The following is a 24,596-nucleotide window of genomic DNA, read 5'->3' as shown; positions in this document are numbered from 1 at the left end:
TTTTGTCAGCATATATATATAAACTATCAGCTGATCACAGTAATGCTGATGCTATCTCTAGAGTGCCTTCCCCATCACAAGTTACACCCAATAGGGAAGAAGTGTTCTATTTTTCATACAACTCTTTTAGTTGAAAAACAAAATAAACAGTTAGATCAAGTGCCCCTCAATCTGGGGGACACTCCAAACATGTTTCCAGGCCCTTTTTAGTTATTTATTTATTTATTTTTGTTTGTTTGTTTTTTTTGGTTCTTTTGGGATTTTTTTTGTGGGTTTTTTTTTGTTTTTTGGGGTTTTTTCTTGGGCCCTAAAACCGTAAATTTACAAGTGCCTCCTATAAAAGGGGAGGGAGATACTAAAACCCGGCAATTAAAACAAATTAAACTTTAAAACATATAAAATCAAATTTAAATTTGGTTGCCGGGGGTGATGATGCACTCCAGTCCCTCCGGCACCCACCTCTCGTGGAAGGCCGCGAGCGTACTCTATTTTTCATACAACTCTTTTGAAGACAAAATTAAACATTTAAATCAAGTGCCCCCCGATCTGGGGGACACTCAAAACACTTTTCACATACCCTTTTTTTGTGTCTTTTTGGTGTTTTTTTTTGGGCAGTAAAACCGTAAATTTATAAGTGCCCCCTATACAAGGGGAGGGAGACACTAAAACCTGGCAATTAAAACAAATTAAACTTTAAAACATATAAAATCAAATTAAAATTTGTTTGCCGGGGGTGATGATGCCCTCCAGTCCCTTCGGCGCCCACCTCTCGCGGAAGGCCGCGAGCGTACTTTATTTTTCATACAACTCTTTTGTGGGACAAAATAAACATTAGATCAAGTGCCCCCTGATCTGGGAGACACTGCAGACACTTTTCAACTGCCCTTTTTAAATTTTTTTTGTTTTTTTTGTTTTTTTGCGGGGTTTTTTTGTGATTTTTTTGGGGGCATTAAAATCATATATTTTACAAGTGCCCCCTATAAAAGGGGAGGGGGACACTAAAACCAGCAATTGAAACAAATTAAACTTTAAAACATATAAAATCAAATTAAAATTGGTTGCCGGGAATAACGATGCACTCCAGTCCCTCCGGCGCCCACCTCTCGCGGAAGGCCGTGAGCGCACTCTATTTTTCATGCATTGATGAACTGCCAGTCACAGCTGAAGAGATTGGTAGAGCAATCAAATGTGAGCCAGTTATGTCAAAGGTGTATGATTATATCACAAGTGGCTGGCCAAACCAGGTAACAGACAAAGATATTCATCCATTCTTCATTCGTAGGAATGAATTATCAGTAGATAAAGATTGTATCATGTGGGGTGCAAGAGTGGTTATACCAAATAAATTCAGGTCCAAATTATTAGGAGATCTTCATGACCAGCACCTGGGAATGTGCTTGACCAAGAGTTACTTATGGTGGCCAGGTCTAGATAAAGATATAGAATACATCATCAGTAAGTGTACGACATGTCAATCGGTAATCAAGAAACCACCATCGGTACCATTACTGCCATGGAAATGGCCTCCCAGAGTGTTGCAAAGGTTACATATCGATTTTGCTGAGCTAGAAGGACAACAATTGTTCATTGTGATTGACAGCCATTCGAAGTGGGTTGAGGTGTTTCCAATGCGGAAAACAACAACAATTAAAACATTAGACATTTTGCGAAGAGTATTTTCTTCATTTGGCCTCCGAGAATAAATTTTTTCTGATAATGGACTACAATTTTGTTCAGAAGAATTTGCACAGTTCACAAGCAAAAATGGTGTGAAACATACCCAAGGTTCCACAGTTCCATCCTGCTTCAAATGGTGCAGCAGAGCGCACAGTACAAATTGTAAAACGTGCCCTCATAAAACAGATGTTGGATCCATATCCAAAGAAATGACAATTGTCACTGGACCACAAATTGGCTAATTTTCTAATTACATATCGTAATACTCCTCATACAACTACTGGTAGAACACCAGCAGAGTTGTTTCTCCAACAACATCCACGAACCAGATTCTCGTTGTTAAAACCAAACTTGGCACAGTCTGTAGAAGAGAAACAATTAAGACAGAAAGAGAATCATGATAGAGGTAGAGTAAAAGAGAGAAGTGGGAAATTAAATCAGAAGGTGAGAATGAAGAACCATCACCATAAATGGCTAATGTGGTTACCAGGAAGAGTGGTGGATATGTGGTCCTCGCACATATTTGGTCAAGGTGTTTGATCATGGACAGGTTACATTTGTTCACATTGATCATATTTTACCAAAAGATGTGGAAGGAGTTGAAATTTGGAATGTTTCAATTATTTCTGACTCATCAGATAGTTTTGATACAAATAAATTACCAGTAGCATATCCTACATCAAATGTGCTGGAAACAAGTCCAAGAGAAAGTCAGAATTTAAGTCTGAGTCCAAGTCAGGCAGACAAACAGTCTGAAGTTATAGAGAGCTCAAATGTATATCAAGGGCATCCTTTGGAGGAAAACTTTCCTCAGGATCAGGCTCGAATGAGTCTTAATTCGACACCATGTTTGGAAGGTTCTGTTCAAGAGTGAAGGTATCCTTTTCGAAACAGAAAACCAGTGGTTAAGCTTGATTTATATATATGGCAAAATAAGTCCACATCTTTTGTTATGTATAACCATGTAAGTTATGTATGATGATTGTTTGTTATAATTACTTCTTCATTAAGGAGGGAGAAGTGTAATGTATATAGCTCCACCCAGTGGACTACTGGGGCATTGCAGCCATTACTGTTTACAACAATAAAGAGGGAGCAAGTCAGTTAACTGGGTTCCTGAAGTTATCAGCCATCTTAAAGCTTGTGTCTTTGTCAGGTACTAAAAACATAACAGGGAGAACATTGCCATCCACCCTGTTCCAGTCGGATGGGCAGGGTAAAAATTAGCCCTCTAGGCTCTGGTGCATGATCACATTCAGTCTGAGTCAGGATGATCTATCCTGGCATGATTCTTCAGAGTTCATGCAGGACTTTCCTATTTGTATTGATAGTTTTTCTCAATTAAATCTAATCATAGACATGGACCAAGGACAGGATGAGCTTCTGCTCCTGTGTGTGATTGGACTGAATAACTCCCAGTCATTCCTACAATGCAATAATGATTACACCCAAAAGTACTTCATTGGCAATAAAGTGCTTTGGGATGTTCTGAGGTCGTGAAAAACACTATATAAATGCAAGTCGTGCTTTCTTATTTATACTCGGCACTTTGGACAGCATCAGCTGCAAAGTTCACAGCAAATGTGAATTTACAACTAGTCTGAAAATGGGACTAAAAGTCGCTGAGAAAGCGATTAACTAATTTGTAAACAGTCGCTTTTCTAGTAGACACCGGCAACTTGCTGTTGTTTTTGAACCCGAGAAAGCAGCACATTTCCTGATCACTACTCATCTGCTTTTCGAGAAAGATAAGATTTATGTCATCTTCAACTTAATTGCTTTGTATTTCTATCTGCTGCTGAACAATTATAACTCAAGCCTGGCTGAGGGCCAACTGTGCAATTTTATGCATCTATTAACATGCTAATCAATTTAGAAATACTTTGTCAATTAAGCAGTCAGGGCCTCAAATCCATTAATGATTAAAGAACAGGTCTTAATTTAAAGATAAGACCAACTTGGTACATGAATTTAATCATTTCATTCTGTCTTTATAACATTAAAGTAAAAGCCTTCAAGCTTTTTAAATTATTGCTTTCCTTTATTGTCTTATTTGTATATAAACAAAGACCTCATACTTCAATGAGTTCTTTTTAATATCCTTCAATACTTACAAGGCTTGACTGGAGAGGATCTATGCCATGGTATGGACAACCTCAGTAATAATATACTTCAGATTTCAACCCACCTTATAAATGTCTTCCTCTCAGGTGCCAGTTTCATTTGAAATATTTGTGCTGATGGGGCAAACATTCAATTTTTTCCAGTAACTTGATTTCTGCTTCTGCACATCTATTTGAGTGGCTTGTAAAGTGAAAGATATGATCCCAATAGTGCTAGTTGTCATGGAAATCTCCCTCCCTCTCCACACTAAGCTACTAGATAAAAGGGCACAAACTGACCACTATGCTGCCAGCATTGAATACAGACAACTCCAATAGATGCATTACCGACTGTTCTATATTCTTTGACATGAATTGCATGAATATAGGTGATCGGGAAAATTCGTTCATTCGTACATGAATTGAAGCACAGTTTGCCATACCAAACTACCAGAGGAACTAAACATATACTCACTGTTAGATGGCCACACTGGGATGCCAGAGAAATTGATTGTATATTGACTTTTACACTACCAGGACTGGGATGCAGGCATCTCCTCCAATCAGTCAAGCCAATGAAAAAGGGTGCATGGGAGTTTAAGTTGCTCTCTGCATTGGAACTATTACACACATAAAGGCCGGAATCTTACCAGACCTGTGAGTGCAGGTTTGGAGGCGGTCTGCTGTCAAAATGGCCGAGATTGACAGCGGAGCGGGATCCCACTTTGAACCCGCCTCCTTATCAATTTCCAAAGTGTCGGGTCTGGATGCAATTCATAGACTCATCACCATTGCGGGGGATGGGGGCGCTATGTCTTACCATTCACTGGAACTCACTAAGACACTTTCAAATGTGCACACAAATCTGTCTAAGAAAGCGAAGTGGAGAAAATAAAGGTTTCAATGCTTGACAACACATTAACAGAAATTTTACACAAATATTTGCTAAAGCACCCAAGTGTCTACCCTTGTCTGTTGTTAGTTTGAATGATTGGACAAGAATGAGGTGAGTATGAGCAGTGGCGTGTGAGATGGGGAAGTGATAACATAGATAGAAAGGGATGGGTGAAGGTGTAAGGTAAGTTGGTGTTAGTATGGATGTGCAGGAGTAGGATAGGGAAGGCAGAGTGATGGGGCTGTGATGAGTGGCACAGCACGATGAGCTTGAGTGTGGCTTTGCAGTAATGTTTTGAGATCTGCTGTAATCATTGAAAGGTTTGCGCCATTGCAACCAGCACCTCCTGACAACATCCCTGCTTGTGCCCTCCTGTGCAATGTGCAATCAGGCTGTGTTGGTGTCTTGGAGAGATCTCTTCTGCCCATTGGAAAGGAAGAGAACCTCCCTGCATGCTTTGATTCCATCCATAATCATATGGAGGGAGTCATGGGAGAGCATGGGTGCAGCCTTGCATCTTTCTGCAGTGTTTGTCAATTTTTGCAGCAGCTCAATGCTGTAGAACACTGACAGAGCAACTGTCAAAATGAATGTGGACATGGCCCCTTTAAGGAAACCGGCTGATGGCGCGTCATCAGATGATGTCATCAGACCGGCTTCCTTTTAATTGGTCGGGAACCTCGCAATGTGAGTTTAACAAGCCCCATTAATGGAAGATTGTTCACGCAGTGTGGGCTGGAGCGAGGAGCCGTGGTTGCTAAGAGAGCGACCTAATTGTGAGTTAAAGGGTTGTAATTTTGTGAGTCAGTCTTAACTGAACAGAGTAAGCAGCAGTTAATGCAGAACCTGCAAAGTTACTCAGGATTTTCTTCATTCCCACATTGTGTGCATTTTTTCCATTTAAAGCTAGCATTAAAGGATTGGAGAGAGGCATAGAAATCGAGAGGTGAGCAAAGCAGAGGTACTGGCTAAAGGAGGAATCTTTTGATGAGATCTGCAATAAGTGACACATCAAGCTTGTCAAACCGGATACTTTATGAAAGGAGAAGCTGCAGAACAGCTCTGTCCAAAGACTTTGAAGCCATAGGAGGGAGACTTTCAACACTTGATAGTACCTCATGAAGCATGACTACCGCCAATGTGTCGCTTTTCTTGCCCTTAGTAAGGACTGTTATGCAAGAAGGCTGCACTTCATCACGGGTGCAATCTCTGAACTATGCTAGCTCCGTGAACCAGGTTCATGGCCAGGGATCAATATCCAGACGTCACTCTAAATGGAAGTGAAAGTTATTGCTGAACTAAATTATATCAAGCATCAACAGAAAGCACTTTTTGGGATCAGTCTGTATGCAGGTCGCCTCCAGTTACAGATGCCATGTGTTGGCATAAATCAAGTTTAACAGTGCACACAGAAACAGCTGTAGAGACAAACCATGGCATTCCCTAAGTGCAAGGCACCATTGATTGCATTTATGCCACCATTCATGCACCTGCAGTCAGTGCCTTTCCTTTAATCAACAGAAAGGGTTACTGCTACATCAACACTGAGATGGTGTGTGACCTCTGACAAAAGTTATGCAAGTTAATGTTCCCTGGAGTACCAACACACTATGCACTGTAACAATTCCTTATTTTAATGCTTACCTTTCTGACTCTTTCTGACGTGCACTTAAATCATGTTTTTTTATTTTGCTTCCGACTACAAAAATAATAATTTTCATTGCTCTAAATAAACATCCCAGTAAGGCCACTGGAAGTGATTTATTACATTAGAAGTAGCCTCTGCATACTTGAAGAGTCCAAAAAAGACACTGCAGCTGTAGCAACGGTGCTAACTGGTTTTGCGTCATTGAGACAGTAATTCTCTGTGGAGCAGCATCGCCTACCTCGACCCATCTGCACTGAAACACTCATACCTTCCTTCATCATCTTCAAACTTCATTACTCCAATGCTCTCCTCACCATCTTTTCTGTCAAATTCTGCGGTTTGTATTCTACCCCACACCAAATCCCTTTTGCCGTTTGCTAATTACCCCATCCACACTGGCTCCCAGAGCCCCAAACCCTCAAATCTAACATTTTTGACCTTTTCTTTAAAGACCCCCGTGACCTCGCTCCTCCCTATCTCTGTGAGCTCCTCCAGCCCTATAAGTCTCCATTCCTCTTCCTGTGGCCTCTTCTAGTTCCCCAATTTTATTTGCCACTCCTTTGGCTGCTGTGCCTTCACCCAAACAGGTCCCACTCTATGTAATTCTCTCCCTTAACGCTTACCTCCCTTAAGACCCTCCTTCAAAGCACCGATTTGACCAAGTTTTTGCCCACTCATCCTAATAACTACTTCTTTGACTTGGCACTGTGAAGTTCCTTGGGATGTTTAATGATGCTATATAAATACAAGATGTTGTTATTCTGCGATCCACTGCTCCCAGTTGTAAGAAGCAGTGGTCAGAATTTTTTTATTGAGCAGAAAAGATTGAACTGCCTCCCTGAGACTGTTGCTTCCTACAGGGAATGCCTGATCATGGAATTAGCCCTTAATGTAAATGCAACGTGAATCAGGGCCTGCCCTGACACCACAGCAATGTGGGGTCAGATTCCTTGGAGAGGGAGTTCTATGCCACTTCACTCCAAAGTCAGGTCAAGCTTTAACTCCAAATGTACACTACACAGGGATAATAGTGTAAAATGAGTGATTTCAGATCAGCAGCCTGTTAGAAAACTCACCCAATTCTCATTTCCATTGTGGAAATTACTCCTCCGACTTGCCTTACTTTGGTGCCTGTCCTGAATGCAAAAAGTGGTGACTTAACTTTCCAGGAGATGGGAATGGTGTGGGAATGGTGCGGGAAATCCCAAGGTGCAATTTCCATGCCCCCTCACCCCAGCCCGCCCGTTCCGTCTACACTGGGCAGGAGTTATAATCGCATCTGAAGTGTCTCAGTCCCCCAGAGATTTATTTATCGTGCATGCTGTACACTGCAATTTGAAATTAAAGTGAGGAAGGATCTGCTGCATCAGTGATGTGGCTGCAAATGCTTCTTGGATCTGTGTGTGTGGAATGTTCTGAATCCATAAACCAACTGTAATCCAATCTCTTGGTAAACTACTTTAGAAAGCAGAAGGAATAGAACTGACCTCTCTGAGCCTTAATTACAGTCAAAATTTAAATCACTCATGTTTACAAGGACCCCAAGTTTCGTCCCGCAGCGAAAACGGCGCACCTCCGAGCTGGGCGCCTGTTTTTCGTGCCGAAAACTGCGCCTAAAAAAAAGTCCGATATTCTCGAGCTCCTTGGAGCTCGATGTCTGCTTGGCGCGGCGCGCTCTTCGCAGCAGGGGGCGGAGCCTAACACTCGTGCCGATTTTCTAAGTAGCAGGGGGCAGGTACAATTTAAATTAGCCTTCGTGGTGCCGGCAACCCTGCGTGTACGCGTTGGAGCGTGCGCGCAGTCTCACACTAACATTGGCACTCGGCCATTTTTAAAAATACTGCAGAAAAAGTGAAGATTTGTTTCTTGGACCCCTGCAAAGGCTTGTAATTTAATTTTTTTCGATATTTCTGTGTGTGAGGGAGTGCTTTTAACTCTTTTAGAGTCTACCTGCAAAACATAAAACATGTATCCGTGCCACCCGACCTGGATGACACACCAGACATTTACAAGGCCCTTTTTTTTTTTGGGGCACTAAAATCAAATTTTTTCCTTTTTCCAGTGCCCCCTATAAAAGGAGAGGGGGACACTAAAAGCACCGGCAATTAAAACAAAATAAACTTTAAAACGTAAAATCAAATTAAAATTTGGTTGCCGGGCGTGATGATGCACTCCAGTCCCTTCCGTGCCCACCTCTCGCGGAAGGCCGCGAGCGTACCGGTGGACACCGCGTGCTCCATCTCCAAGGACACCCTGGACCGGATGTAAGAGCGGAAGAGAGGCAGGCAGTCAGGTTGAACGACCCCCTCGACCGCCCGCTGCCTGGACCGGCTGATGGCACCCTTGGCCGTGCCCAGGAGCAGTCCTACGAGGAGGCCTTCAGACCTACCCGCTCCCCTCCGCACAGGGTGCCCAAAGATCAGGAGAGTGGGACTGAAGTGCAGCCAGAATTTCAGGAGCAGCCCCTTCAAATAATGGAACAGGAGCTGCAACCTCGTGCACTCAATAAAAACATGGAACACGGACTCCTCCAGACCGCAGAAATTGCAGGCGGCCTGGGAGTCCGTGAACCGGCTTAAAAATTTATTGCACGGCACTGCTCCGTGCACCACCCTCCAGGCCAAGTCCCCGATGAATAGTGGGAGGACCCCCGCGTAGAGTGCCCTCCATCGGGGACCCCCGCCTCCACCGGACGGCAAGATGGTACGCCATGGCGTGTCCGGACGGCCGGCGAGGATGGCAAAGTTGAGAGTGTGCAGGAGCAGCCCGTACAGGAAACCCCTCCGCGCAGAACTGAAAGGCACGGAGGGGATTTCCCCGAGGCGGCTCAAGTTGTGAGGCGCCGGCCCCCGAGGGAGGTTCCGGGGTTTGGCGCCGATGAGGAATTCCGTCCGGACGGGGGTCAGTTCGGACGGGATCTCCCCACGTGCTTGAGCCTCCTCGATGCACCTAACGGAGTGAGGGCCCAGAGCTGTTTTTAGCGACTCGATGGCATCGGCCACGTGGCGGACGTTGGCAGAGTTTAGGCGCCGCGCCAGCGTGCCTGGCGCCATCCAGCCCGCTCCTCCGCCATCGAGCAGGTCCCTGACCCTGGTCACCTCACCAGCCACAGCCCTCTCTTCCGACCGCCACATAAAACCTCGGTCGTGGAGGTACGGATTCCCGAGCAGCGGCTCCTGCAGGACGGCCGCCACTCCAGCCGGCGGAGAGCTGCGCTTGGTGGAGACTTTGTTCCAGACCCTGATGAGTTCCCTGTAAAAGACAGGCAGCTCCCGGAGGGCGGTCCTGGCACCCCCCAAGTTCACAAACAGGAGCTGCGTGTCATAATTGAGGTCGCGCTGCTGGCGGAAGAGCACACCACCTAGGAGGGGGCTCGACGTAAAGGTATCTCTGCAGGGTCTGAAGACGGAAAGTCGCGAGCTGGGCGCTGACGCACACCAACGACTGACCGCCCTCCTCAAGCGGGAGACTCAAGACCGCGGCAGAGACCCAGTGCTTCCTGTTGTTCCAGAAGAAGTCCACCAGCTTCTTCTGTATCTTGGCGACAAACGCAGGGGGAGGGGTCAAAGTGACCAGCCGGTACCACAACATTGCGGCCACCAGCTGGTTTATGACTAGCGCTCGACCCCTGTAGGACAGCACTCGGAGCAGTCCTGTCCAGCGCCCTAGGCGAGCGGCGACCTTGGCCTCCAGCTCCTGCCAGTTCGCCGGCCAGGCTCCCTCGTCGGGGCTAAGGTAGACTCCCAGATAGAGGAGATGGGTCGTGCTCCAGGCAAAAGGCCTGAGCTCCTCCGGCAGGGAGTCCACCCGCCACTGACCCACCAGGAGTCCGGAACATTTCTCCCAGTTGATCCTGGCGGAGGACGCGGCCGAGTAAATCTCCTGGCACTCACGCATCCTCCGCAGGTCAGCGGGATCCTCTACCGTGAGGAGCACGTCATCGGCGTAAGCCGAGAGGACGACCTTCACGCCCGGCCCTTGCAGAGCCAGTCCCGTCAACCTCGTCCGCAAGAGGCGCAGGAAAGGCTCCACGCAAATGGCGTATAACTGGCCGGACATGGGGCATCCCTGGCGCACCCCTCTCCTAAAGCGAAGGGGCGCCGTCAAGGACCCGTTAACCTTAATCAGACACTCCGCGGCGGCGTACAAAAGTCGGATCCGGGCGACGAAATGCATCCCGAACCCGAAAGCGCGCAGAGTTCCGAGCAGATAGTCGTGATCCACCCTGTCGAACGCCTTCTCTTGGTCGAGGGATAGGAAGGTGACCGACAGACCAGCCTCCTGGGAACAATGGATGAGGTCCCGGACCAGGGGGAGTGCTTTTAGCAGCACTGCTGAATAAATCACCTGCTGAAATCAGTGAGTTCAGCTTTTCACTGCTAAACTTGCAGAACCGGTGCTGCATTGGTGCATGCAAATTAAGGACTGTGTGTTTGGAGAAATAAGAGTGCCAATTCAACTTTGCAATAATACGTGGTGTTGACAATGCAGCACCCATTCTGCAAATTTAAATATAAAGCTGTCGATGTGGCTGCCTCTTCCTGTCCAAATGGCCTCAGTCCCCCTCACAGCTCGAAGGCTGCTGCTGTATCTTCGGCTGCCGGCCAGCCACTGATGCCGCTGATGTCCTATGGCCGAATGGCCTCACGTCCGTCCGCTGCTGATTCTTCGGCTGCCGGCCAGCCACTGACGCCGCTGCTATCTCATAGCCAAATGGCCTCACATCGGTCCGCTGATTCTTCGGTTGCCGGCCAGCCACTGACGCCGCTGATATCTCATGGCCGAATGGCCTCGGGTCCGTCCGGTGCTGCTTCTTCGCGGCCAGCCATGAAGAGAATGAAGGCCTGCCTCAAGCACTGCAGCTCAGCTCGAAGCTTGCTGCCGCTGCCGTCGAGACACTGACGCCACACCGCTGCCTGTCTCCAACATGAAAGGCCTGCCTGAAGCACTTTCACACAGGTAGGAACATGGTTTATTTAATCTTTTCTTTGCTTATAAATTTTTAATCAGGTTGGATTTATTTGTATAATATTTGTATAAGTATAACTAAGGATTGATTGTAGAATTTAATGACTTCCCTTCACCCCCCTCCCCCCCACCTTGTTCCCTACGCCTAATTTGTAACCTATGCCTGATTTTCTAAAGTGTAGACAAGGTTTTTTCGAGCGTACAAAAATCTTCACTTACTCCATTCTAAGTTAGTTTGGAGTAAGTTTTCACTCACGAAACTTTGAAATCAGGCGTAAGTGGCCGGACACGCCCCCTTTTGAAAAAAAATTCTGTTCCAAAGTGAAACTGTTCTAACTGACTAGAACTGGAGCAAACTAAATGTGGAGAATTCCGATTTCTAAGATACTCCGTTCTGCACCAGTTGCTCCTACAAATCAGGAGCAAATCATGTGGAAACTTGGGGCCATTATGTCTTACTTGACTTCTATTGTTGCAATGTTACACGTTTCATACCAAATCGTGTCAGCTTCTCAATTCTGAATCTGACCAGTAACGTCTCCTAGTTAAACTGCAGTGCGACAGATAGAATGAATGACCCAATCATTTACGTTTTACTCACTGGATGCATGGAAATAAATCAATAGCTGTTATTCAAGAGAAGGCTAACAAAATCATATTTATCATCTAACCTGCGTTGTCTGCCAGTTACTATAAAAATAAAACTTTTTATTTGATTTCCTCCTACAATTTTATTTCCTGAAAGTTCTGATGTTCACTAGAATATGGATGCACAGGCATTGGATCCACCTCCAAAACTTTATCAAAGTGGTTGTTCTTCATGTGTGTTTAAGCATCGGCTCCCTAAGGATTTGTTGGACATTATCTGGACATTACGTTTTAATCCCCAAGGATTTGTTGGACATATTTTTCTCACTGCAGAGAAAAAAGCTGGAAGTTGTTTGTGGGAGGGGCCCAGGTACTTCTCCATGTTGGACTTGGAATGATGGGCAGGTGTGGTCTGGGAAGACAATGGCCAAGATAAGGCAATTCATCGCAGGTGATGGGCAAATGGAGGGTCCATTGTTAAGCAATGTGAACTTGTCAAAGGTAGATCAGATGAACTGATCAGTGATCGCGCCATTACCTGGATGCGATACCAGAACAATAGAAAGCCATTAAGCCCAGACCGGTCGGAAGCAAAAACCCATCACTGGACTCAAAACAGGAAGCCTCAAAACAAAGGAAAAAACTTTATTGGGCCAGAAGAAGACACACCCACATGAAGCTTCGGAACAAGAACAAACTTTATTCGGCCTGAAAAGGCAAATGAACTGGGGGTATAAAAGAGGCCGTGTGGCCACAGCTCTCTCTCTCTTGCTCTCACTGCTTCGCCTCTACAAGAACCGAACCCTCCGTGTGGGACGGAGAGAAGAAACCAGAAGAGACACGTTTTCATCAGGAGAAGCAGCGAGTAAGCCAACAAATTGGTGAGCATCATCTCTGCACATGCATCTTTTAAGATCACAGCCACGGTGTGATGGGGTATCGTGTTTTCTCCCAACCAAATCTTGGGGGTTTTTAAGGGGAGGTTTTAGATGTGGGTACTTCACAATAGGTGCCTGTTTAAATGGGTCAGACTGTGTGTTGTGCTGTATTTGTTTATTTTACACACCAGGGTGTGTGTGGTTTTACTGGGTGCAGGTGTGTGCTTTAACTTAAATAAAAGCATTGCCAATTGAGACCAAGGTAATCGTCCCTGACTCATTCATCTGTTCAGTACAGTAATCACTCCCAGCTCTAGAACTATTGTAAAGTGAGAGTGCGTCGAAAACATCTAAGGGAAACCACTTACAGTGGAGCTCATCATCATAGGTAGTCCCTCGGAATCGAGGAAGACTTGCTTCCACTCTAGACAATGAGGGAGAGAAGACTATGCATCTGTGGGAGGCATCAGAACCAGATTCACTCCTGTTCTCACCCAACATTCATATATGCGCACACTTTCTAGCAGCAGTCTTTGGATAATGATCAAAAGTAGGAATTCTGACAAAATGTTCCTCTCCTCAGCCCAGGAAGGGTTGAGGCCAATTATAGCGTTCCATTTGCCAGTCCCGTTAAGATCAGCTGACAGTACAGATTGCAAACTAAAGTTGAGCAATACTTAGTCTGTACAACTGTTTCCATAACAGGCAGTGCATTTACCATGGATCCATAGGAAGTGGAATCCTGAATTGGAATTTTAAATTTATAATCTGCCCCATATATTGGGATAACTGCAGTCATTAAGTTCATCCTGTACTCATTTTCAGAACACTGCGGTGCTCTGCCTTGACACAGGACAACGTGGGAGTGTTGGATAATTAGTTGTTATTCTCTGACTTCAGCACTGACTGAATATATTTTATGCCATCCTAGCATGAAGCCTTTTTTACACTTCTCACCTCATGTGCAGTTATGTTTATTGTGCAAGAAAAAAATAGATATTTGAATAAAGCCAACAAAGATTGAGAATTGTTTGGGTGGACATATTTAGGAGTGTTTAAAGTTCCTCTCTAGACAGGGGCAGATCGAAGGTTGAAGGATAGTGTGTGGGTGCGGAGTGGGAGGGGTGGCACTCAAAGTCCAGATTTAACTGACTTGACACAGCACAGCCATGGAGTCTTCTCCAAAGACGCACTGCTGTTTACCTCAAGACTCAATGCGATCGGGAATAGTACTTTAAAAGTTAAGGGCTGGATTTTCAGTCTTCTGCCACCCCTGTTAGCGCCCCAGAGGGCCGGCAATGGTGGTGGGAATAGCTTCTGGGCGAGCGGCCAGCTCGGAGCACCCCACCAGGAAATTAGTTGCTGGGTTTGCGGGGGCGCTGAGCAGCACTGCCTGGGAGCATCAAGCCAGTGTGGAATGCCAGCGGTTTCGACTGCGCTTCGATTTTGAATTGACGCTGAGCCTCTAGCGTCCCGTAGCATGCCCTAGTGGGACCACTTGGAAAACCAGGTGGTCAGAGCTGTCCCGATGGCAGTGAGTGAAGTAAGTAATGAATCAGGTAAGTGATTGTTTTGTTTATTTTTATGATTTATCCTAATGTTGGGGGCGGGGGGGGGTAGTGGGGGTAGGGCATGACCACCCCAAACCACCCCCTCTCCTCTACCCTCCTACTGGCTCCACTCTAGACATAACACAGTTAAATGGAACAAGAAAACATGATGTGGTGAACAGAGACCTATTACCTCCACAGACACGATTGGAGCAAATGCATGTCCCAGCATGGAGCTTCACGTTCTGCGAGCACATCTCAGGAAAATGTGCTGCACCCTTATGATTTGACTGACAGTTATTTTTCAAACCTTTCAAAGGAATTTTAATAATTCTCGAGCCTTGGCTATCTTAATTTTAATTTCCTTTGAAACATTTTTGTCAGAAGTAATTTCTGATTGAAGTATTTGAAATTACAAAGAAGCACCATAAATGTACTGACCACCTTGAGAAAAGATTTCCTCTGGTTGCTTTGTGTTTGCCACTTTATAAACATAATGGGAAGATATCCTCTGATTGCCTTGAGTGAAATCGTAAACATACTTTTACAGAATGCTTTTATGATGTAGTTAGGAACAGCAAACGTAGGAAGCTTTTCTGTTATGTTTATAATGTAGGGAACACATAATTACCACATGAAATTCACCTCCCAGGAGACCTATCAAATAGTGAAAGAATTAGATTGAGATGGTATCTTAATTCCTATGGCTGGAATTATTACTGAACGAAACAGATTCCTACTCATTTACAACAAAATGGAACACAAATTTGACTTTTCTGATAATTACTTCCAGCTAACACATGTTTTACTGGGCAATTGCTGTGAGAACAGAAGGCATCATTTTGTTTTATTTGGTACATCAAGTACAACAAACTCAAAGCAACTAATTGGGAGTGTAACTATAGGCATTATGATTGCTCCCTTCACCCCATCTGTACTATAAGTAATCTACCTATGATCAGCTCCCATCTACACTATAGATCAGAGATGTCCAAGGTTATGTCTGCATGGACCACATAATTACACACTATGACAGGAAGTGACCCTTTAGCAAAAATGAAAATTATAAATAGAGCAGGTTATTAATCTGTAGCTATCAGAGAACGATTGAGTTCATAAGTAGACTCTTATTACTATTAATATCCTGTTTTTCTAGAAGTGATTTTCTCAGTAAAGCTGAGCTCCACACTAAAGATGGTGAGTCTTTGGTTAAGTTGTTGTTCTAGGCGTCATCATTTCCTATGACCTACAAATTCAGTCCTTTGTGTTAGTTTCCATCTCATGAAACCACAAAGCTGTGGTGAAAATGTCTGTAAATTATATAGAGCTTTTGCGCAAAATGTAAATACAATAGGCCTAAAATCGCTGCCCCTGCGTTTGCGCCTAAACCCAGAACTTGTGATCTGTCAAGATTTCTTTTGACAGATTGCAGGCATCCCCGGGAGAAGGACCTCCGCAGGCAGAGAGTTGGGCTATTTGCCCAACTCCTGCCCAGCAAATGTCCTTCAGATTCTTATGCCTGGTAAGAGCAGGCGTAAGGCCTGCTTTTACCAGCGTAAGAAGTTTCAAAGATAGAAAACTAAAATTTTATTGCTAATTTTTATATTAAAAACCCTGTCCATTAAGGTAAGTTTATTTTTACCCCTGTTAAAACATATTTATAAAAAAATTCAAAAAATACAGTTTTGTTTAAAACATTCAATTTCAACTAATTTTAAATATGTGATGTGTTTTAAAAAAAAATTATTTGATGTGTTTCTGTGTTTTGGGGGGTATGCCCATTCATAGTTATGGCAGCTCTGTGCAAACAGAACTCACCATAACTATGAATCGGGATATTCCATTTTGATAGGTTGGTCCAGCCCACATGATCCCTGTGATGTGCAAACGCCCCTGGGATACGTGGGCCTCTGCGCTCAGCTGCGCATCTAGGCCCAGGACCAGAAGTTTTTGTACCTTCGGGACCGCCAGGTACTTTCGTACAGAAATTTGAGGTTGGAAGCATCCGCCCGTGAGAAACCTCCAACCTCAATTTCAGGGCCAATGTATAGGTAACAGCAATAGAAAGATACTTTCAGAGACATTCCATTTTTATGTTGGCTGGTAAATATCACTGAGGGCACATGTAACTGCAACAACAACAACATGAAGAAGCAGTTGCATTTATATAGTGCCTTTTATGTGGAAAAACACCCCAACGCACTTCACAGAGACACAAGGAAAAAATCAATGCTGGGACAAAGAAGAAGATATAGGTATAGTAACTAAATATTTGGTAAAAGAGGTGGGTTTAGAGGAGGATCGTAATGGAGGAGAGGCAGGTGAAGAGGCAGAGGGGTTTGGGGAGGGATTTCCAGAGCATTGGGCTTAGGCATTGAAAGCACAACTGCCAGTGGTGGCATGAAGGGAGAGGGACATGCACAAAAGGCCAGGAGAACAGAAAGTTTATGAGGTGGGAGGGTGTGGAGCTGGAGGAAGTTACAGAGATAGTGAGACTCCCTGCCAGGAAGGGATTTTAAACATAAGGATGATAATTTTAAATTTGAGGCGTCAGGGCATCGGAAGCCAATGTAGGTCATCGAGGAAAGGGGTTATGGGTGAGCATAAGCGGTGTGAGATAGGGTATGGGCATCAAAGTTTTGAAAAAGCCAAAGTTTAAAGAGGGAGGAGGCGAGGAGCGTATAGGAATAGTCGAGTGTGGAAGTGACAAAGGCATGGTTAAGTGTTTCAGTGGCAGATGGACATAGAAACATAGAAACATAGAAAATAGGTGCAGGAGTAGGTCATTCGGCCCTTCTAGCCTGCGCCGCCATTCAATGAGTTCATGGCTGAACATTCAACTTCAGTACCCCATTCCTGCTTTCTCGCCATACCCCTTGATCCCCCTAGTAGTAAGGACTTCATCTAACTCCTTTTTGAATATATTTAATGAATTGGCCTCAACAACTTTCTGTGGTAGAGAATTCCACAGGTTCACCACTCTCTGGGTGAAGAAGTTTCTCCTCATCTCGGTCCTAAATGGCTTACCCCTTATCCTTAGACTGTGACCCTTGGTTCTGGACTTCCCCAACATTGGGAACATTCTTCCTGCATCTAACCTTTCTGAACCCATCAGAATTTTAAACGTTTCTATGAGGTCCCTCTCATTCTTCTGAACTCCAGTGAATACAAGCCCAGTTGATCCAGTCTTTCTTGATAGGTCAGTCCCGCCATCCCGGGAATCAGTCTGGTGTACCTTCGCTGCACTCCCTCAATAGCAAGAATGTCCTTCCTCAAGTTCGGAGACCAAAACTGCACACAATACTCCAGGTGTGGCCTCACCAAGGCCCTGTACAACTGTAGCAACACCTCCCTGCCCCTGTACTCAAATCCCCTCGCTATGAAGGCCAACATGCCATTTGCTTTCTTAACGGCCTGCTGAACCTGCATGCCAACCTTCAATGACTGATGTACCATGACACCCAGGTCTCATTGCACCTCCCCTTTTCCTAATCTGTCACCATTCAGATAATAGTCTGTCTCTCTATTTTTACCACCAAAGTGGATAACCTCACATTTATCCACATTATACTTCATCTGCCATGCATTTGCCCACTCACCTAATCTATCCAAGTCACTCTGCAGCCTCATAGCATCCTCCTCGCAGCTCACACTGCCACCCAACTTAGTGTCATCCGCAAATTTGGAGATACTACATTTAATCCCCTCGTCTAAATCATTAATGTACAGTGTAAACAGCTGGGGCCCCAGCACAGAACCTTGCGGTACCCCACTAGTCACTGCCTGCCATTCTGAAAAGTACCCATTTACTCCTACTCTTTGCTTCCTGTCTGACAACCAATTCTCAATCCATGTCAGCACACTACCCCCAATCCCATGTGCTTTAACTTTGCACATTAATCTCTTGTGTGTGACCTTGTCGAAAGCCTTCTGAAAGTCCAAATATACCACATCAACTGGTTCTTCCTTGTCCACTCTACTGGAAACATCCTCAAAAAATTCCAGAAGATTTGTCAAGCATGATTTCCCTTTCACAAATCCATGCTGACTTGGACCTATCATGTCACCTCTTTCCAAATGCGCTGCTTTGACATCCTTAATAATTGATTCCATCATTTTACCCACTACTGAGGTCAGGGTCGGGAGCGGAGGTCGGGGGGGGCAAGAGCGGAGGTCGGGGGGGGGGCAGGGAGGTGGGGAGCGGGGGAAGCAGAGGTCAGGTCGGGGGGGGAGGGGGGGCGGTCTGGTCCGAGTGGGAGCGGGGGGAGAGCGGGAGTCAAGTCGGGTCAGGTCCCGGTCAGGAGGAAGCAGGAGCTGAGCGTGGGAGGCAGCCTTATCCACACAGCCCCAGTGAGACCATTCAGCCAGGGCTAGGGGCTGCGTGCTTCGGGCCCCTCCCACACAGTTTTGGGCGCCTGGAGCTACTGCACATGCGCGCCCACTGTAGCGGACCTGCAGAGAGCCGGAGAATAGATAAGTTTTTTTTAGGCGCACTTTGTGGCGCGAAAAACAGGCGTCCAGGTCGGGGCTGCGTTCTAGATGTTCTATTTTTGGGGTATGGTGTTACTGAAAATGGCAATATTTTGACAATGCCATCCTTAAGGTTTGTGCAATTTTAAGCACTTTATTTTAAGGAAAAACCATTTGTTTTAATGTGAAAAAAATCACATTAAAACGCGCTTTAGAGTGGTGAAATTCTTGCCCTTAGTCACAATAATCTGGAAAAAAATGAATTGGCATTTGGAAAATTATGGGCTAATAAATGAAAGTCAGCATGGATTTGTTAAAGTCAAATCATGTTTGACTAACTTGATGGAGTTTTTTGATGACGTAATAGAGAGGGTTGATGAGGGTATTGTGGTTGATGTTGTGTATATGGACTTTCAAAAAGTATTTGATAAAGTACCACACAATAGACCTGTTAGCAAAATGAAAGCCTACGGGATTAAACAGACAGAGACATTGTGGATATAAAATTGGCAAAGGGTCAGAAAGCAAAGAGAAGCGGTAAACAGTTGTTTTATCAGAATACAGGGAAGTATACAGTGGTGTTCCCCAGGGAGCAGTATTAGGACCACTGCTCTTTTTGCTAATGACCTGGACTTGGGTATATAGGGTATAATTTCAAAGTTGGCAAATGACACAGAACTCAAATGTAGTAAACAATGAGGAGGATAGTAACAGACAACAGGAGGATGTAGAGAGACTCGTGAAATGGGCAGATAAATGGCAGATGAAATTTAACGCAGAGAAGTGTGAAATTATACATTTTGATAGGAAGAATGCGGATAGGCAATATAAAATAAATGGCATGATATTAAAAGGGGTGCAGGAACGGAGAGACCTGGGGATGTATATACTCAAATGTTTGAAGGTGGCAGGACAAATTGAGAAGGCTGTTAAAAAAAGCATATGGGATCCATGGCTTTTTTTAACATAGGTAAAGAATACAAAAGCAAGGAAGTTATGCTAAACCTTTATAAAACACTGGATAGCCCTCAGCTGGAGTATTGTGTTCAATTCTGGGCACCATACTTTATGAAGGATGTCAAGGCCTTGGAGAGAGTGCAGCAGATATTTACTAGACTGGTACCAGGGATGAAGGACTTCAGTTACGTGGAGAGACGAGAGAAGCTGGGGTTGTTCTCTGTAGAGCAGAGAAGGTTAAGAGGAGATTTGATAGAGGTGTTCAAAATCAGTAACAGTTTTGATAGAGTAAAAATGAGAAAATGTTTCCAGTGGCAGAAGGGTCAGTAACCAGAGGACTTGATTTAAGGACATGAGGACATTTGTTCTTTTACACAGCATGTTGTTGTGATCTGGAATGCACTGCCTGAAAGAGTGGTGGAAGTAGATTCAATTGGAACTTTCAAAAGGGAATTGGATAAATACTTGAAAGGAAAAAGTTACAGGGCTCTGGGGAAAAAGCAGGGGAGTGGAACTTATTGGATAGATCTACCAAAAACGGGCACAGGCATGTTGGGCCGAATTACTTCCATCTATGCTGTATCATTCTATTATTCTATTCTATATTCCTTGACTCTTCCCTCAAAAATTGACAGTTCACTCAGTCCCCTCCTTTTAGCTGACATTGCTGTCCCATCGGAAACCCATAATATATATCAAAACACATCATGTAAGCTTACTGAGAAGCTGACAGCACAGATAAGTGTTATGTCAGCCAAAACTTTTGTTATATGTTGTCATTTAGTACTAAATTCTCATTACCCAACATTAGTTTAGTTCTTTCCTTTATAAGAACATAAGAAATAGGAGCAGAAGTAGGCTATTTGGCTCCCATTTAATAAGATCATGGCTGATTTGATCTTGGGCTCAGCTCCTCTTCCCTGCCCGCTCCCCATAGCCCTTCACTCCCTGCACTCTAATCATTGAGTGCACACTCACTACATCAGAACACATAGATATGTTCAAAATAAAAGCAGTAAGTGTTCTACTCACCCGGAGCATTGGCCCATTCTGAAAGACATGAGGCTCGTCACATACGACGCAGTATTCATTAAGGATCGGTATCCGCTGCTCTGCATACTCAATGGTCTGCACAGAATATGGGGACATTAATTATGAAAAAGCAAGAGCCTGGCTAATGGCTGAAGCCGTAATATTGATGAGCTCCTTACCTGCACGAGAAACCCGTGCTCCCTTGATACTAGTGTTCTCGCATTATAGCCAGACTAATGGAAAAAAGGGATGCAAAGAGAACATTAGCCATAACAATAGAGATTGACAGGCATCACTTTATCAGCAATTTATTTCACAAGACACCAGGAATAATTCATGAAGTTTGCTTTTGCTATCATTACTAAAGGAGCAGTGTTACCGTACTAAAGGGTTTTCAAATATGCAGTTACTTGGAATAGCCAGGTCGAGTCTGCGAACAAAACTCCTCTGGAGCCACCATTTTAGATATTATAACATGTTCAGACACTACATCAGCCAAAGCACCAACCCTTCAGTGTGGATTCTATTATGTTATATTTAGTTTTTATTTAAAAAAATTATTAAAAACATTCAAAATCTTGGAAACTTCAATTGGTCAACTTTAATTCTTCTCTTTTCCAAAACTTGAAACGTGAATTATCAACATTTTGGCAGATATTGTGGACCCCAAATAAACATGGCACAGGCTCGACAGGCCGAATGGCTTCCTTCTGTGCTGTAACGATTCTATGATTCTATAATTCTATGATTCTATGAAGTTGTTGCTATCGACACAGAAACCCTCTCTATAATCCCTGTCCTCACCCAAGACATCGGGGGGGGGGGGGGGGAAATTGCCCTTCAGAAAAAGGCCCGTTAGCACCTCTAAGAGGGGGTAACGGGGCGGTAAGGCTTTTCAGACCGGGGGCAGGCTGGAAATGATGGAAGACTCTCGAAGAGACCGTGTCAAACAAGACATGGTGGTGCATGTGATGAGCAATGTCACGGCTGCAATTGCAGCACAAGTGGAAGAAACCCAACATCTTAGTCCTGCAGCGGAAGCTCAGACCACTCTCAGGAACTCTCAGCCATCCAATCTTAGATTGCTCTCTTGCAATCGCAGTGTGAGGACACCCAGGCTCAGACTACTGCCATCGTGGATGGGTTTACCAGTGTCGACCTTGGTTTGCAGGGTGTTGCAGCAGCCCAGCAATCTGTGCTCCAACAGATTGTTAGGAAAGCTGAGGCGTCACTTCGGGGGAGTCGCAGTGGGTCAGTGGAGCAGGACCCTGCTGTCCTCTCTCAGGATGGCAGCATTCCTGTTCCCACCACTGCCACTCCACCATTGCCCTTGCTGCAGCCTGTCAGCCAGCCAGCTCAGATTGCTGCCGCCCATGCTGAGGTGGTGTAGCCTACTGCTGGGCCTTCCAGGGCCAGAGCTGCACGAGGTCATCCTGCAAGGCCATATATGAAGTCTCCCCCATGGAAACTCAGCAGCCTTCCACCTGCCATGCTGCAGCCACTGGGGAGCACTTTGTAGGAGCATTAGTATAGGAAAGGGGACCCAAACAACAGGCACTAAGGGATTGCACAATGATGATTAGTTCATATTGTAAGTGTAAATATGTGTGAAGTGATTTTGGATAAATGTATTAAATTTGTTTGGAATCTTTTGTGGTGACTCTCATTTCAGCTTTGGGCCCAGGAGGATGCTGTAATATTCCGTGACAGAGGGAAGATATGATGGGGATGTGATGAGCAATGGGGAACTGGGCTTTCATTCATTGAAATTGGAGTCTGATCAGGTGTTCATGGACAGCCCGTCCGGAAGGGGATTGGCTATCTGCCTCCTCATCTCCTAGCTCCTTTTCCTTTTCCTTCTCCTCCTCCTCTCCCTTATTCTCCTCCTGAGGTGACAAGGGCTTTGCCCTCATGATGGCCAGGTTGTGATGCATGCAGCAAACCACCACGAACTGGACACCTATTCTGGCGTGTATGGAGGGCTCCTCCTGAGTGAGCAAGGCAGCAGAACCATTGCTTCAGTAGCCTGATGGCCTGCTCGATGATGTTCCTGATGAAAGCTGGCCTTCATTATTTTTCAGTGCTGGGCATGAGTGGTGGGGTTGCAGAGGGGTGCCATGAGCCAGGTGCAGAGTTGATGAGAGGTGATGAGTTGCAGAGAGGTTGGGGTGAAGGAGCAGCAAGAGTTCATAGAGGGATGTGATTGGGGCCCAGGAGAGGCGCGAGTTTGGGGCCTTGAAGAGGCGTGGGCCCAGGGGCAGTACGGGCCAGCCCACACTGCAATATGTGTGCGCACTAGGTCGATGCAGCAGAGCTGGTCTCCAGTCCTCTTGGTTAATCCTTGCCACTAGACCAAGACCTAGCTCTGTCAAGCCCAAGTGGTGGCTGGTGTGCAACGGCCACCACACATTAAAAAAATCCACACACAGGCATCTTCCACCCTTCAAGATGTAGTTCGGGATCTGGAATATTAGGTCCTTCATTGAAACACCTGTGATCTCATCCCTTTTTGGCGTGGAAGCAAGTCATCTTCATTTTGAGGGACTGCCTATGATGATGATGCAGAGTTGATGGCCCTCAACTCTGAACAGCCACCCTCGAATTTGATGTTGTAGTGTATGTAGCACACAAATCACTGACTCCACATGGGCTGGTGTTGATCTAACTGCTGTGACCTTCGTCCTTTATTGTTCAGCTCCAGAGTGCCTCTCAGGTGTGGTGGTCAGCCTTATATAGCGCCTGTTGCAGGTACTACCAGGTTTCCCACCACAGCGCCCTCTGTGGTGTGGCATAGTGCTTACATTACATTTAAGGTACTGGGACAGTACACACATCATTGCATAACATCACCTTCCCCCCCACCAGGACGCAGGACGACGATACAAACATCATTACATAACATCACACTTGTCCAACGGAAGGCAGGTAGGCATAGACAGTGCGTTAGTATGGTACATATTAACTAGTTATTGACTGGTAACGGATCCTTGATTTCCTTGTTAGCCCTTATCATTAATTGTACTTCATCCATTATTTTACACAAATACAGTGGCCATTCAGCATTAAAAAATTAATTCTTATTATAAATTCGCTATCTCACATTAACATAGCTCATTTTAGACTCGCTCTGCCTTACAGAAGTCCTTTGTGGGGACCACCTTTTGGTAAGGCCCTTTTAAGACTCCCGGGTGCATTTCCTTTTTAAGGCGCCATCTTTGATGCAGGAGGATTCCATGAAGCTTCTCCTTGGGTGCCGCCATCTTTGATGCTCTGCTGCTCTGAACACGATGCCGCCGCCATCTTCTTCTCTGCCGCTCCGGATGCCCAACGCTGTCGCAGCCTCCGCTCCCTCCACTGCCACCTGACTTGCCACCTCTCCTGCGGCCATCGTGCCCTCCCCCGCGGCCGCACTTATCGCCTCCCCCGCGGCCTCCGTAGCGGCCTCCCATGCGGCCGCCGTGGCTGCCGACCTCCAGCTGCTGCCACCGCCCGACGCTAACAGCTCCTCAGCGGGGCTCTTCCGATCCGCCGGCCATCCTGGATCCCTCGCACCTGGCCGGCTCACTCCCCCTCCACTAGGCCCCTCTGTGCAGGGCTGCTTGCCTGTGGGGGCTGAGGCTGCGGGATCTGTGTTTGAGGTCCGGGGCTGGGGCTTGCTTGTGGGGGCTGGGGCTGTAGAATCTCAGTGTGAGGTCCGGGCCTGGGGCTTGCCTGTGGGTGGATTGAGGCTGCAGCTCCAGCTCGGTCAGCGCTGCTCTCTGGGGACCTGGGGCACGGCAGCACCCCGGGGAGCAGCTGCCTGTGGGGTGATAAAGTCTTCCCAGCTCCCAC

The 24,596-nt window shown here is 45.6% G+C and overlaps 1 protein-coding gene across 1 annotated transcript in view; it reads right to left on the bottom strand.

Annotated features, from left to right (window-relative positions):
* parp8 (poly (ADP-ribose) polymerase family, member 8) overlaps positions 1 to 24,596 on the bottom strand; it is a 616,987-nt gene that overhangs the window by 146,054 nt on the left and 446,337 nt on the right. Inside the window, exons 13-14 of the mRNA XM_070862515.1 lie at positions 20,945 to 20,998; positions 20,766 to 20,861 (exon numbers count right to left, since the gene is read on the bottom strand). Of these exons, the coding sequence (XP_070718616.1) occupies positions 20,766 to 20,861; positions 20,945 to 20,998 (150 nt within the window). The remainder of the gene's footprint in view (positions 1 to 20,765; positions 20,862 to 20,944; positions 20,999 to 24,596) is intronic.

Source organism: Pristiophorus japonicus, chromosome 2 (assembly GCF_044704955.1).
Source record: "Pristiophorus japonicus isolate sPriJap1 chromosome 2, sPriJap1.hap1, whole genome shotgun sequence".
In the NCBI taxonomy this organism is placed as follows: domain Eukaryota; kingdom Metazoa; phylum Chordata; class Chondrichthyes; family Pristiophoridae; genus Pristiophorus; species Pristiophorus japonicus.
Note: the sequence above shows the minus strand (reverse complement) of the source record. Positions and strands in the feature narration are given on the sequence as shown.